This window comes from Periplaneta americana, chromosome 7 (assembly GCF_040183065.1).
Source record: "Periplaneta americana isolate PAMFEO1 chromosome 7, P.americana_PAMFEO1_priV1, whole genome shotgun sequence".
Lineage (NCBI taxonomy): Eukaryota > Metazoa > Arthropoda > Insecta > Blattodea > Blattidae > Periplaneta > Periplaneta americana.
In genome coordinates, this window is record NC_091123.1 from 111,294,582 (window position 1) to 111,311,046 (window position 16,465).

General features: G+C 34.6%; 1 protein-coding gene across 2 annotated transcripts in view; it reads left to right on the forward strand.

The window, feature by feature from the left end:
- Positions 1 to 16,465, forward strand: part of LOC138703360 (fibroblast growth factor receptor homolog 1-like) — a 435,775-nt gene that overhangs the window by 342,061 nt on the left and 77,249 nt on the right. For both annotated transcript variants that reach the window (XM_069831162.1, XM_069831163.1), the window contains exons 6-9: positions 6,473 to 6,616; positions 6,836 to 7,009; positions 12,023 to 12,174; positions 13,772 to 13,907. In XM_069831162.1, the coding sequence (XP_069687263.1) occupies positions 6,473 to 6,616; positions 6,836 to 7,009; positions 12,023 to 12,174; positions 13,772 to 13,907 (606 nt within the window). The remainder of the gene's footprint in view (positions 1 to 6,472; positions 6,617 to 6,835; positions 7,010 to 12,022; positions 12,175 to 13,771; positions 13,908 to 16,465) is intronic.

The window sequence follows — 16,465 nt, forward strand, 5'->3', positions numbered from 1 at the left end:
ACCTCATGTTCCTGTTGATTGTCATAGTGGAGTATAAGAATATATATATATATATATATATATATATATATACCTACTGTATATCGTGGTTGGAAAGTTGGCACTGTCCCAGATTTAAGTCAGAGTAGTCTTGAATAGATCAGCTTCATAAAAGCAAATGAAAGCTTTAAATATATCCAGATACTCAATAAATGTGGAACATGTGTACCTAATTTATATCACGAAAGTAAAAATGAAACTGTGATTTTCACTCCTTTTGATAAACTTCTTAAAAATTGAGTTCTGTATCTCTTTTTAAAAAATTATTCTTCGTTTCCTCCTCGTGTTCTGCAATTATTATTATTATTATTATTATTATTATTATTATTATTATTATTATTATTATTATTATTATTATTATTATTTCTACAGGGTTTTTTTATCCTCATAGTATTCTATAAGCTCTTATTCGAGTTTTTCGGCCTCACGTTAAAAATGTTCCTTCAAACAGAAAGGGCAAAGGCTGCGATAATAACAATAATGATAATAATAATAATAATAATAATAATAATAATAATAATAATAATAATGTTCATTATTGTTAAGATAAACTGTCAGGAATCAGGAAAAAATTACAAATAAACTTTTATTATAAAAATGAACTGACTGAAATAAAAAAAAATAATAGAATGATAATATATAATATTTTAGACGAAAATGTTAGGAATGTATTATCTGGAGACTTATCTATGAAACAAGAAAAAATTATTATCCTACCAAAAATAAATATAAAGAGTATAAAACTCCGAAGATATACCAAATGCATTCATTATTATAATTCAGGATTTAGTAAGCATTGATACATTTCTCTGAGAAACTTAGAAATAACTTCTGCTCAACATTTCATCCACAAGGAATATATTTATACAAGTTAAGACAGTTGAGCTCTCTGTATACTGGATAGCACTTGCCTATGCACCGAAAAGTGGGAGCCGATATTTTCCTATGCCGTATACATTTTTTGTTCTACATCACAGGCGCAACTATTCGATTTATCTTCAGTTGTATATGGAGTTGACTTAAGACATATCTCACGAAGATGTTGCTCATTTAATAATTAAAGCGCGATGAATACCTACATATTTTAAACAGAGAGAAATTCAGGAATTCGTTTAAGAAGCTAGAGACTGTATCAGTTGTCAATAGTTATTTTATCGCGAATACTTTTTGTGTACAATACCCTAAACTGGGTAATACCGAACATAAAATTTGATTTTCTGAGCATAAATAACTTGAATTGTTATCTAAGCGTCTGTAAAAATTAATTAATTATATTGATGTTGTTTTGTCATAGATAGAGACCCCAAAATGTTGGGTAGCTGCCTTTTTTTCTAAAGGGTAACCATTAAAAGGTTCAACCTACTGATTAATCAATAAAAAGACAATTTAATGTCTCAATTAAAGATTTTTTTCTTTCTCTGAATATAATTTTTATACTTTATATATACTATGTGCATTTTTGGATTATTACATTGTCAGTTTCATTACGTTGAAGATAAAACTCTCATTCATACACACAAGGAGTAATACCGAACAGCCTTTGAGGGGGTAACACCGAACAAATATTCGTGCTTTTAAGGGGCAATACCGAACAAACCTCTTGTGAAATGAAAAACTGAAATCTTCAGTTCATTAGTAAAAGGAAAGTTGTATTTTCATTTTTTTACATAGTGGTAGTAAGAAACAGGCTACACACATACAGTGCATATACATATATACACATTTACATACAAAATATATGCACACAATTAATATCATACCAAATGATGAAAACTAAATATATACAACGTTAAGAAGTAAACAAAATCACAAACGAGACTTCATTTTTTTTTTTACAAATGATAATTAAAAAAGGCTACACACATACAGTGCATTACACATTTACATACAAAATATATGCACACGCTTAATATCATACCAAATGAATGAAAACTAAATATATACAATCTGGAAGTAAACAAAATCAAAATGAGACTTTGTTTTTATATACTGGTAATAAAAAATAGGCTACATATACAGTGATACACTCCACTCATATATACACATTTACATACAAAATATACAGGGTGATTCACGAGGAAAGGTAAAACATTTAGTATACGAATCTTAGGCCATTTTGAGTGAAAAAGTTCATATGAACATAGGTCCATTTTCGAACGATGGCGGAGCTAGATGCATTTTTTTGGTAAAACGTCGCTCCCCAATGTGAATCAGACGTTACCATATGCTGCTGACGTGAGATGTGAGAAAAGGTCATGGATCGCAATGAATGATGTAACATTGGAATCTGCATTGTGAGCGATGTCGATAAATTCATTCACCTCACAAACCGGGTGATGGGGCATTACAAATGTCCAATCGCCTGCCCTTATCTGTTGTAATGACACAGATCCCGCTCATAACACAAATACACTATCGCTTATCAGTTCACAGCAGTACAGTAGTTATACAGGTACAGTTATTGGAAGTGTTAAGTTGTGTTTTTCAAGATGCCTTATAAATTTTCGACTCCAGAATACACTGATATTGTGTATGTTTATGGTTTGTGCGATGGAAGTTCCTTGTGTGCTGTCGCTGAATATGAATGAGCTTTCCAAACAGAAGAGTACCATATCGAAGAGTATTTACTGTCTATGGGGTTAGATGAAAGACTTGGTATACCAAAGGAAGGTAAAAACGAGAGAGGCGCTAATCGACTGTATTTTGGATGCTGCACGTCTCATAAAGAACAGTCACGTTCAACTCTCCCGAGTGATGAGCGCTATTCACGCCCGAGGGCAACAGTGTATTGAAGCAGAAGGAGGTACCTTTGAAAATGTGCGAAAACATCGACCCCGACATCTAGAATATTAGGTATGTATGCATACATGAATATAAACTTTAAATTTGACCGTTATCTGTCTCTAAATGCGAGTTAGTACAATGGAATCCCAGAAGTTTTTGTGAAATCAAAGAGCCATATCTCCGTAACCATTCGAAAACGGACTTATATTCATATGAACTTTTTGACTCAGAATGACTTCAGAATTCACATCCCAAATTTTTTACCTTTCTTTGTGAATCACCCTGTATACACATATTTAATATACCAAAAAATGCATACTAAATATACAATGTTAATAAATAAACAAAATCACAAGCTATACTTTCATAAAAAAAAACAATTTTACAGGAAAAAGATCAACTGAAAGAAGCAGAGTCGTCACATTTTTTAGAGTCAACCTATGATGTCCTCCACTCGAACTCTCTCTCCTGATAGAATATTAATCTTCTTCTTCTCTTGCGGCTTGGGGCGTTTGTCTCTTGTTGGAACTTGTTTAAATGGTTCTGGACAAAATATTCAGTTCAACTCTTCCCTGGTTCTTCTTGCGAACTCGAGCTGGTAGCTGTTGGTAACTTATTTAGAACCTGATGTCGGTCTAAAGGGACCAGCCATATGCTCTGAATCTTGAGAGAATGTTCTTCACAGCATTGTCACTAATATTGGTTAGTGCCATTTTGATGAGGCTTCAGTAATGTTCCTCTGTGCTTATTTTCCTTGCTGAGAGAACTTCACACCATTCTCTCTTCATGGGCTGGAAGAATGACACATCAAGTGGTTGGAGGAGATGTGTGGAGTTGGGAGGCAGTAGAACAAACCTAATGTTATTTTCTCTGCATAAACGAATGACGTTTCCTGACATGTGACTGCACAAGTTGTCTCACTGCAGAACTTTAGGGCCATCCGGTCTTCTTAGATAGAGAAAGTATACTGATATAAACCAGCTTTCGAAGGTCTTCATGTCGAACCATCCTGACTTTGTGTTGTATGCAGTCCCTGATGGTCCATTTTCAACCCACGTAGGGTAAAGATTTGAATAATTGATTAAATGGCGATCTTACTCGTGTTAATTATGCAAGCCGCACATGCGAAAGATTCAACATGGATGTAAAGATTTGCTTTGTAAAGCACATAGGGTGGCAGCATCTTCTGATCTCCTGTCACTGCCATCATGACACTGGTGCTTGTCTTCGTGGTACCCAATATTCTTTCTGGATGTTTACATCCTCTTCTTACAATTACAGTTTCGTTACCAGGGTCGTCTGTAAAGTTGGTTTCATCGTAATTCACAATATTTTGAGGTGGAACCTCCTTAACAGACATTTCCAGATTGTCAAAATATTGATTGACTACAGTGTCATTGATTGCTGACCTAACTCTCTTAATGTTTTCTGACATTCTGACACTGACTTCTAGATGTCTTTTCAGTAGAGATTTGGCGTAGTTGGTTCCTGGCATGTTGTTGACAAATCTCTTTTCTTGCCTTCTCTGTCTATCCAGAAACCCCTTTACCACTAACCTTACATCGTAATGTTGCAATGAAAACAAGTCCTTCTATTAGTTGTTTCTCTTCACAGTCACTAAGCACAGTCAGTCTTCCAAGTTTCTCACTTTTCCATGTTTTGTTTACTATTTCATGCAGCGTAGATTTTGACACATTGTATTTTGTAAGCTTGAGCGTAGGTTAATTTCAAGGTTCTCATCTCTACTGCTGCTTTTTCCATAGCTTCCCTATCATAGCTTCGTCTACTTTCGGGCTCAGTTTTCTTTTTGTAGGTCCTCAGCATTGTTCGGTATTACCCGCTGAAAGTAAATTTAAATCAATAACATTAAAATAAATAATAGAATATTAATTAAATAAAGAAAAACAATCATTCAGCATTATTATTGATCTATACAAAAAGTACATAATAAATATCTTACCTCTTACTTAATTGATTTTGCTTCTAAAAAGTTTGTTTCTCTGTTGAAATATATTCAGAATCCACAAGCTTTTTTTCTGATCTTTATGATAGAAGAAACTTAACCAGCTGTATAGCAGTAAACAAATGATACACAGACCTCTTGCAAGCAGTGCACAATACTGACTGACTGATGTTACGAACAGGTAAACAACAGTGCTGCTTTCTCAACGTTTCCTCTGTTTGGTATTATTCTCCATTCGGTATTACCCCTGTTTACGGTATATTTACAATGATTCCGGCCCACTGCACGTTTAAATGTATCTGTTGGTCGTGAAAACCTTAGAGTAAAAAATACCACTTATTTTCATGTTCAAAGCATTAAGTAAACATGTTGTAATGTGCTGTGCTCTAATTGCTCAAAAGTGGATGATAAGATAACCTTCTTTGTTGATAGATCTTGAGGGTGCCCTACCTACAGAATGTAAATAAGCCCACAACGAGTTAAAAGTATAGAAATGTCTGTTTTTATATCCTTGATATTATGAGAAGATAAAAGATCAGCATTGTGATTGCATTCATTCATATAGTGTTCTGCCCAAGGGCACGTCTTTCACTCCAAACTCAGCTTATCTTCAATTTTTCCTATTTTCTATCTTCCTCTTTGTCTCCTCATATGATCCATATAATGTTATCTACCATCTGATATCTTCTTCTGTCCCCAACTCTTCTCCCGTTCAAAATTCCTTCCAGTGCATCCTTCAGTAGGAAGTTTCTTCTCAACCAGTTTCAGCATCATTCTTTTTTCACCATTCTTTCCAACACAGCTTCATTTCTTATTCTGTCTGTCCACTTCACATGTTCCATTCTTTTCCATATCCACATTTCTAATACTTCTACATTGTGATTTGATGGAAGTAAAAAATTGAAATAATTTATAATGTAAGAAACCTCTTTTTAAGTCCAGCAAATTCTACAGCCTTTCAAATTCTATTACGACCCATTTTTTCTATTTTGTTTCCTGCACACAACAAAATCCAGAGCAATTCTTGTCTGAGTTTATGATCTGTGAGTTCCTGCCTTATCTGTCATCTCGTGATCGCTGTAGACTTTGGCCTGCAAAAACGTGTACAGTCTCATAGGTCTGCTAGCAGTATTTGATAGCAAAGCAAGGGAGCATGGTGGGATGAGAAACAACCTATTGGTAATAATATTTTACCTGGGTTGGGATCCTATCATATATCGTAAATGTATGACATGAAACATCTAGATTTACTTCTCTTCCTAAAGGAAGCCCTATTACAAACTGCCCTTCAAAAATCCATCACTCATATCCCAGCTTGAATCAACGAATTTTGAATTCCGTGGCAAGCATAATAGCCATTAGATCATCGAGAAAGAGGATGATGATTAAATAAAACACAGGAGAAGTAAATAAAAATGTATTTTTATCTCTATTGTTATTGTTCAAGGATAAACAACAACAAATAAATAAAAATGTTACTGCAAATATGACGCATTACTTCACCTATCTTTTTTATTTGTTTCAACTTAAACAAAAGTTTAGGTACACCAGCAAAAATTGAATCTGTTTTTACATCACTAAATAAATAAAGGAATAATATAATTCAGTCACATTATAAGTACTGGTAAAAGGTAAGTAAATTGATTCATTTGTGTACTAACAACAAACTTTCTTTTAATATTTCAGCCGCACATGATAAGAGACAGAGCCAAAATAACCAGGCAGTAAAGGACCACACTGAGCCAACTTCTCAAAGGAAACAAAATGAGTCCAGTCGTGTAATAAAGAAATCAGTAGGTAGTCAACTCTATCTCAACTGTCCGACAGAAGGTGAGAATATAATGGAATATAATTATAGCAGCACCACAGACAACATAATCCTCTGTTAGCTTGAAAGATAATTTTGAAAACTGAATAGCATGTTGTTCATAAAGAAACGAACTAACAAAAGATCTTTGAATGAAATTCTTAATTATGTAAGATATTTTTATCTAAAATAAAATAAGTGTGTTAAAAATAATATATTTTACACTTTGCTTCTGTTCTCAGATACTCTAGAATCCAACACAACTTGGTCAAAGGATGGAGAGACCCTTGAGCACCTTTACAACCACAGATCACTTCAAGTGGAAGGCACAGATGTACAAGACTCTGGGAATTACACTTGTATTGTCTGCATCGTAAATGGTTGCAATAGTTTCTCTTTTGAAGTGGATATAATTGGTATGTTTACTTACTTACTTACTTACTTACTTACTTACTTACTTACTCACTCACTCACTCACTCACTCACTCACTCACTCACTCACTGACTTATAGCTTTTAAGGAACTGAGGTTCATTGCCACCCTCATATAAGCCCACCATCAGTCCCTATCCTGAGCAAGATTAATCCAGTCTCTACCATCATATCCTCCCTCCCTCAAATCCATTTTAATATCATCCTCCCGTCTACGTCTCGGCCTCCCCAAAGGTCTATTTTCCTCCGGCCTCCCAACTAATACACTATATGCATTTCTGGCCTATATGTCCATACGTGCTATATGCCCTGCCCATCTCAATCTTCTGGATTTAAAGTTTCTAATAATGTCAGATGAGGAATACAATGCCTGCAGTTTTGCATTGTATAACTTTCTCCATTCTCCTGTAACTTCATCCCTCTTAGCCTCAAATATTTTCCTAAGCACCTTGTTCTTAAACACCCTTAACCTCTATTCCCCTCTCAAAGTGAGAGTCCAAGTTTCACAACCATACAGAACAACCAGTAATATAACTGTTTTATAAATTTTAACTTTCACCTTTTTTTTGAGAGCAAATTGAATGACAAAAGCTTCTCAACCGAATAATAACACGCATTTCCCATATTTATTCTGAGTTTTTTCCTCCCTAGTTCCATTTATATTTGTTACTGTTGCTCCAAGATATTTGAATTTTTCCACCTCTTCAAAGGATAAATTTCCAATTTTTATATGTACTTCCATTTCGTACAATATTCTGGTCACGAGACATAATCATATACTTTGTATTTTCGGGATTTATTTCCAAACCTATCTCTTTACTTGTTTAAGTAAAATTCCCATGTTTTCCCTAATAGTTTGTGGATTTTCTCCTAACATATTCACGTCATCTGCATAGACAAGCAGCTGATGGTAACCTATTCAATTCCAAACTCTGTCTCATATCCTGGACTTTCCTAATGGCACATTCTAGAGCGAAGTTAAAAAGTAAAGGTGATAGTGCATCTCCTTGCTTTAGCCCACAGTGAACTGGAAAAGCATTTGACAGAAACTGACCTATACAAACTCTGGTATACGTTTCACTGCAACACATTTTAATTAATCGAAATAGTTTCTTGGGAATACCAAATTCAATAAGAATATTATATAAAACTTCTCTCTTAACCGAGTCATATGCCTTTTTGAAATCTATGAATAACTAATGTACTGTACCCTTATATACTCCCATTTTTTCTCCAAGATCTGTCGAATACAAAAAATCTCATCAATATTCAGTCTATTACGCCTAAAACCGCACTGATTGTTCCCAATAATTTCATCTACATACGGAGTTAATCTTCTCAAAAGAATGTTGGACAAAATTTTGTACGACATCAACAAAAGTGATATTCCTCGAAAGTTACTACAGTTAGTCTTGTCCCCCTTCTTAAAAATAGCTACAATTATGGACTCCTTCCTTTGTTCTGGTACAATTTCCTTTTCGCAAATAGCAAGTATAAGCTTATAAATTTCACTTGATAATGCGCTTCCACCCTCTTGTATTAATTCTGCTGGAATTTGATCGATACCTGGAGACTTGTACTTTCTCAGCTTTCCTATTGCAATTTCGATTTCAGAAAGTGTGGGTTCAGGTATAAATGACTTAGCAGTTTGTATTTGAATTTTGTCCAGATCATTTCTATTTGGCCTATGTACAGCTGTCAAAAGAAAAAGTGGCCGCTCTCCTGGAACAAAGTTCCCTTCGGGTATCTTCGCTATAATTCGGAGACAGGCGATGTTACATGTTGTTGGATCACGTTGCCTGATATCTACAGTTATAATTGAAGTATTCTCTCTGTGATTCGATAGCGTAATGGTAGCGTTCAGGCCTCTTATTCATGAGGTCCTGCGTTCGACTACAACCTCGTGCTTTTTATGTTCTTTTTTGTTCTGTTTTTGAGAGAGACAAACTATACATAATGGCTCCTTTCTCTTTTACGATTATTTTAGTAAATAACATCAGGTTAATATATTAATATATTATGCCATGACTTTATCATTATGATATTGCGGCTGCAAATGGAAAGAAAAAAGATTTTATTCTCAATAAAAATATCTTTCGTGGCTTAAACAAAACAAATTTACTGGCGTCGGCCTTAAAACATTCAAACAATTAAGCGTTCAAAAAACAAAACAAAAACCCACAATTCAATATTTAGTCTATCTTCCTCTTATCTCGATCATCTTGCAGTCGAGTGGGCATGGAATCAACTAGTCTTTGCAAATAGCGACTGTTCTTAGACACGATATTCCAGGCATTCTGAACATACCCACATACATAAGTGTTCTGTCCATGGGCAGGTCTTTCATTGCAAACCCAGCAATCTCCAATCTTTCCTATTTTCTGCCTTCCTCTTAGTCTCCGCATATGAGCCACATATCCTAATGTCGTCTATTATTCTTTTCAACCAGAGACCCAACAAATTCCTTTTTCTCTTTCTAATCAGTTTCAGCATCATTCTTTCTTCACTCACTTTTTCAAACACAATTTTATTTCTTATTCTGTCTGTCCACTTCACACGCACCGTTCTTCACCACAGCCACATTTCAAATGCTTCAATTCGTTTCTCTTCATTTCGTCGTAATGCCCATGTTCCTTCCCCATACAATGCCACACTCCACACAAAGCACTTCACTAGTCTCTTCCTTAGTTCTTTTTCCAGAGATCCGCAGAAGATCCTTCTTCTTCTATTAAAAGCTTTTCTTGGGAAGGATAGGCCTAAATGTGGTAACATCCCGTTGCTTTCCGCACACCACTATCTCTTTCGCATCTTATTAAATTCCAGGGGACCCAAGCATGGAGATGAGGAGAGTGGATTTGACTAATTGGGCCCTCCGGACTTCACCGAAAGTCACGGCAAGGGTTAAATATTAATTCTATCAGGATGTTTGACCCGATCAGAGACCGGGAAATCTCAATTAGCCTTTGCCCCCCGCATCCTGGACTAGCTTCTACGAATCATCAGAAAATCTTAGAGTGTGATTGGGCCAATTTTTCCGAAAATGTTTCCACACTTTTGCCCTCGTAGCTCAGCGGACGAACATCGAAATTTAGATGTCAACGTCTCAGGTTCAATTCCTCGTTACTCCTTTTCATTTTATTGTGGTTCAAGATAGTATAATGTAACAATACAAGAAGAAAAACTAATACCAGTATTATGCAACTGGATTTTTCCAAACCTAATATTAAATTTATGTTATTTATATCGCTAAAGAACGATTGCAATATAAATAACTTGAATATTATTTATACAGTATCACTAAAGAACGATAACAGAATATAAATGATAAATATCGGTTTGTTTAATTAATATAAGATATTATATAATACTTATTTAATTATCTAAATAAAATAACCTCTTTTACAAAGAAAGATGGTTATTTGTGTTATAATTATTACTTACATCAAATACAGATTATTTATATTGCGAAAGAACAATAACAATATAAATAACTTGAATATTATTTTATAATGCTAATGAAGGAAAACAGAATATAAATGATAACTTGAATATTATCTATATCGCTAAAGAACGATAACAATATAAAAAACGTGAATATTATTCATATCGGAATTTTACAGATTTATTACAGATATATTTAAGAAATTGTAGAAGAATAGTAATTAGTAACAGTGTCCTATTTATTCTTCTTGGAGCCAAATTTGTAACTTTTAAAAGTGTGGTTATTATGTTGAAGTGTATGTGTTGTAATGGATGCTTGATTTGTTATGTATGTGAGTCAGTTATGTGATGCTTGATGTCGTCGCAATGTCGTAATTATAGTTTGATTGTGTTTGTATGACTATTGTGTATTAATTTATGATGTATGGTACGGAAGGCTGCGTATTTGTGTTATAGAAGTGTTACGTATGTGTGTTGTTAATGTTTTTGTATGTTTCAAATTGATACCTGATATTTATTTTGCAATCGCAATGCCTAATTTACGGTTTGTTTATGTTTTGTTTACATCGCGTAAGCTAATTTAATTTTCTTTTCTATTTCTCTTTATGCTTATCTTTTTTGTGTATGAAACTATAGCCCTAACATACATATGTAAAATAGGGCTAACCACCATTGGAGATACAATAATAATAAGTGTTATTCATATCGTTATAAAACGATAACAAAATACAAATGATGACTTGAATTTTATTCATATCTCTAAAGAACGATAACAAAATATAAATAACGTGATATCCATAAAGAACTATAACTGAATATAAATGATAATTTGAATAGCATTTACATCGCTAAAGAACGATTAAAAAATAAAATGAAAACTTGAAGAAGGCCCGAACCCACAACCTTTGAATCATTAAACAAGCACTCTACCGCTGGCCTACGAGGCGCAGACATGGAACACTTTCATAGTTCGGGAACTGCTTGTACAAGCACATGCATCATGTAACATCGCCGCGACCCGAAGTGGACTTTGAAAATATTCGCTGTTCACGAGTGCAGCCACTTTTTTTTTTTGACAGCTGTACATAAACTAAAAATGGAAAAATAGATTACATGAACCTTGCAAATGTAGAATTTTTCTTTTTTTTAGACATACATGTTTGCAGTCCTTTTTTTCTGACAGAATGTGCTGGAACAGCTTTTATCTTAAATTTTCTTTGTACTCCGCCAGGCTTGAAAGTCTTGAAGTTTGATGAAAAAGAAGATAAAACGACAAAATTCCCCTGCACTGGATAATAATCATCTCCCTATTTGCTTTATATTCTATAGAGTTCCACAGTCTTTTTCTTCAGAAGAAAAGCAATACATGTTCGTATAATATTTACCACCTTTCATGGAAAGGAAAGGACAGAAGCTGTTTTCATACCAGTACAATAAATATTACGTTAATAACGTAGGATATTTCAAATAACAGTTTCACATTATTGTACTTGCTTATATCAAGAACAGTTACGAATATAAAACTGAGTGCTTCTATATGACTCCATTACTTTTCAGATCATCGTCAACGCAAACCAATTCTCATAGAAGTTCCACAAAACTCAACAGTATTGGTTGGACACAATGAGACATTTCGATGTGAAGTTCTATCAGAGCATCCTCAAATTAAATGGTTTCAGGGTCACTACAATTCTCATTTAAATGAAAAGGTAGGAAAGCTATCTTACTACATGCAATTTCCTGTACAGTAACCTCGAATTTGTTTGCATTTCTGTGGTACAAAAATATGACTGAATTGTAAATCAGGTCAAATTACAGATAGTTTGCCAGAGTTTATAGCCTAATTATATGATCTGAAACTTGAACATGTATTTCCAGTGAGAGAGTTGACAATGTTTTATTCATTGTGACACTGAGACACTTGCATGAGTCTGTGTGCGTGTGTATATAGATATATGATATTTTAACAGTGTATGACCAAGCTTGTTTTCCATATTATCACAGAGAATAATAATGCATGTATAAATTAACTAATCTGAGATTCTTATCTTTTGTTTCTTGTCATCTTAAGCTTCAGAGGACATAATTTTCAATAATGTAAGTTCTACAAATTATTAAATATTGATAGCATTTCGAATTTGTTTCATTACAAGTATAATAGCATACCGTAATTAAATTTTTATGTTCAAAATAGCCCCATGTGTTCAATTTATACTTCTTGCATACACACCATAAAAGAAAAAAGCTATAGGACTTTGAATTTTATACTTCATACTTTCAACAAGTAGAGGATGTGATGAGTGTTTAACATCATGTTCTGAAAATTCATGTACTGGTACATAAGATATTCGTTTCATAAGACTGAAAGAATCCTAAAGCCATTCAGAAATAATGGTGTAGATAAAAATATGTTTTCTTTTGTCCAAAATCGAAACCACTATTTTACCATTGTACTTGGACAGGTCATCTATAATCCAACTCATTCCTATAATCAGACAATAAATAGGTTGGTGTTGGGATATTCATCATGAATATATTTGTCTGCATAACAATAGGCCTATTCTTAAAACACTAAATGTTGTCATCGTTAATAAAGGAATTACAAGATACTTAACTGGCATTTGTAAGTCAAAATAATATTATTTTCTTTAAAAAATCTGTAATATTAATCAACAGAAAAAAAACTTCTTTTATTTCAAATTATATGACTGAATTTCACGTTTTTAAAGCAGCCAAATGTAAATAAAATGCTGCATACTAGTGTATAATACCAAATGAAATGTTTTCAGCGTTAGCACATAGTTTCATATTATGTTGCTAGTTAACCCATCAGTTGTAACTTCTTTTTTGATTTGCTAATCTTATTTTGAAAGTGTGTCATTTTTTCCTGAATAAAAAACAAATACCATAAACAAATAAAAAAACAATTTGTAAAATGAAGACAAAATAATAATGTTATGTTATAATCTTAATCTTCCATGTTTCGATTAATTTATCTCCTGTTGTGTTTAGAAGCCGTTCCACTATAGTTGAAGCATGGCCCTGTCATCTCGTGCAGGTTACATGGGTGGCAGCACATGGAAATCTTACAGAGTAGATGCATTTTCGTTCACAGCGCATCCAAGGTCATGCTTCAACCACTGTGGAACGGCTTCTAACACGTCTTAAATTTAATTTAGTGTATACAAATTAAATTTACGAAAAGAAATCAGCCATAGGAATTACAGATAATAAATTATATACCGATATGAGCTGATTTCAACATCTGTAGTGTTTTTGTTCCTAATAAGTGTTTTTAATTTACAGTCCAGAATTTCAACTGTGACTCCAGAGATTTTGACCTTCGTTAATGTATCACGCGATGTTGAGGGTTGGTACACCTGCGTTGCTTCAAACAGTTTTGGAGTGTCTTACGCCAGCAGTTATCTTCATGTCATTGACAGTAAGTCATCATAATTTTAAAACATGAAGCAAAAGTAATATGTAATTAGTATTCGATTATGTACCATATGATACTACAAATACTGAGTTTTTGTGTGTGGACATGCAGTTATGTTTGCACAATCTTAGACAGCAGCTTTTGAGATTTTCCGGAAGAAACTCAAAAACAATTACGCAGTTATAGATGGATACTGAACCTGTTTTTAGACAATTGCATTCAACTGGCTGAGATTCCAATCTATAATGGAAAGACTCATTGAGATACATAACTAACTTAGGGCAAATCGTAAAACAGCGAACGCTAAGCTCCACCCACGACCCCTTTCCACTTTTCCCTACAAGCTCACCACACACTCAAGCGGGAAAGAGTGGAAATAGAGGTTTAGGGTGGGGGTGACATCTAGTGGAGGAAAGTGGAACAAAAAGAGTGAATGCGGCATCTACGAAGCAAAAGAGGAACTTCGTCCTCTCTCTCTCTCTCCAGACTCTTCTTCTCTCTTCCTTGATGTCTCCCTCTTTTTTTTTTTTCTTATGATTTTGCAGAGGGTAGGATTCGATCTGTGAATGTTCCTAAGGATTCCTAACGAAACGCATGCACGCTTTTGGTCACGCTTTAGACCTCTCGGCTACCAAAGGGAGTTGGTGGTAGAAGGGAAAATGAATCTATTTATGTTCGGGACAATGACCAAATAGTGTGGGTAGAAAGTGGCGGGCTTGTGAATTTAGCTTGGTAGGGCTTGACTGCGGGGGTGGCATAAGTGTTAACGCGCACTAGTAGAGCTTCATTGTGTCCATGTCCAGCTACGAGTACAGACGGAACGACGTGTTGTGATGAGCTGTCACGTGGCGGGTCCTGATTACAGCAAATGAGGCTCTGGTGACTATTGTGTTACATCGAGGACAGTGCAAAGTTAGGAGGTGAGTGTTGTTTTATTCAAAGTATGTGTTAGTTCGAGGAAAAAACTTATATATGAGACATAAATATGAAATACGTGCGAGGCAGTAGGCAGTGATCCACCAGTGTTGTTTTATTCAAAGTATGTGTTAGTTCGAGATCCAAACGTTGTCTAATGCACATCAAGGATATCCCACATCAATTTCGTTGTATTGTGTTGTAAAATATGAAATACGTGTGAGGCGGTAGGCAGTGATCCACTGAAGCGGGACAGGTAGTAGAGAGAGAGAGAGAGAGAGAGAGAGCAGGCGAGTGAGGTGCCGAGTGGCAAGGGTGGGGATAACTTCCCCTACTGGCATTCGCTGTTTCACGATTTATCCCTAACTTACTGATGGAATATTGAAACTATACCTACTCTTTTTTCGCACAGTGTAGATCAGTTTTGGATTAAAAGAATGCACGAATACCCCGAGCTTGCAAAAGAAGCTTTTATAGCATTCGAAAACTCATATTTATTCAAAATAAGTTTCTGTCTATGATTACCATCAAACAGAAGCGAAACTCTCCTTGAAAATGAAAATTATATCAGCATGTGTACCAAATTTAGAGTTCATATTTGAGAAGCTACTTTCTCAAAAAGCAGGCACATTTATGCATTAATTATTTTGTTTTTACTTTATATGAAACATTTTGTTGTAATATTTATGTTCAGCATTCTTTATGTTTATGTTTTCAAATGTATGTTAATAAGGTTTTCTTGTTTGTTTTATTTTGTAAATATCTCGCGACCTCTCTCCCTCAGCTCTTTACACGACCCCCAGGGGGTCGCGATTTACATACACTTGGTATAGATAATAACTTACTTACTTACTCTCGGCTCCACAAGTAAAGAACCCTGGCCTCACACCACTTCTGCACAGATGACAGTGATTGACAGGCCAGTTAGGGGAAGCTGTTGCCACGTTTGCTCTTGGCTGGACTCTTTAAATGTATTTATACTCGATCATGCCGAAATGTAGTAATTATACACCTGGTAGCAGTCCTTTAATGCATGTCATTAAAGTACACCTACTCATTAAAGTACAGGTGTTTTCAGCCAATGACAACTCAGCTTACAGGTGTTCAGCCAATGACAAGTCAGCATTGTACCGTTATAAAACCGCAAGTATCGATTATTCTCGGATATGCAATCGAAAGAGAATTAGCGAAAATTTACGGAGGCTGGAAATCCAATACTGTCGCAGAAGGTTATGTTCTGTTACTATAATAATTAGCGTTAATTGTAAATAATATTAAAATAAATTCAATTTATCATCTCGTTTTTCAATGTCGAATTCAATAATCAAGGTTATACCAAGTTTAACGGGATTACATCAAGGTCAATGACATTATTGTTCCTCGGAAAAAAATCAATATTTTCGCATCTGTGCACATCTCACAATTCACGACCTAGAACAAGGTCACTTCCGATCTTGTCAGATACAAATAAAATATATACATCTGAATAATTTCAAGTTAGAAATATGGTCGAGCATAAAAAGTCGTATGAAACTCGCCTATAATGGTAATTAAGAAGCTCGTATGAAAATTATGAAACTCGCTTGCGCTCGTTTCATAAACATCCATACTCGCTTCTTAATTACTATCATTTAGGCTCGTTGCAT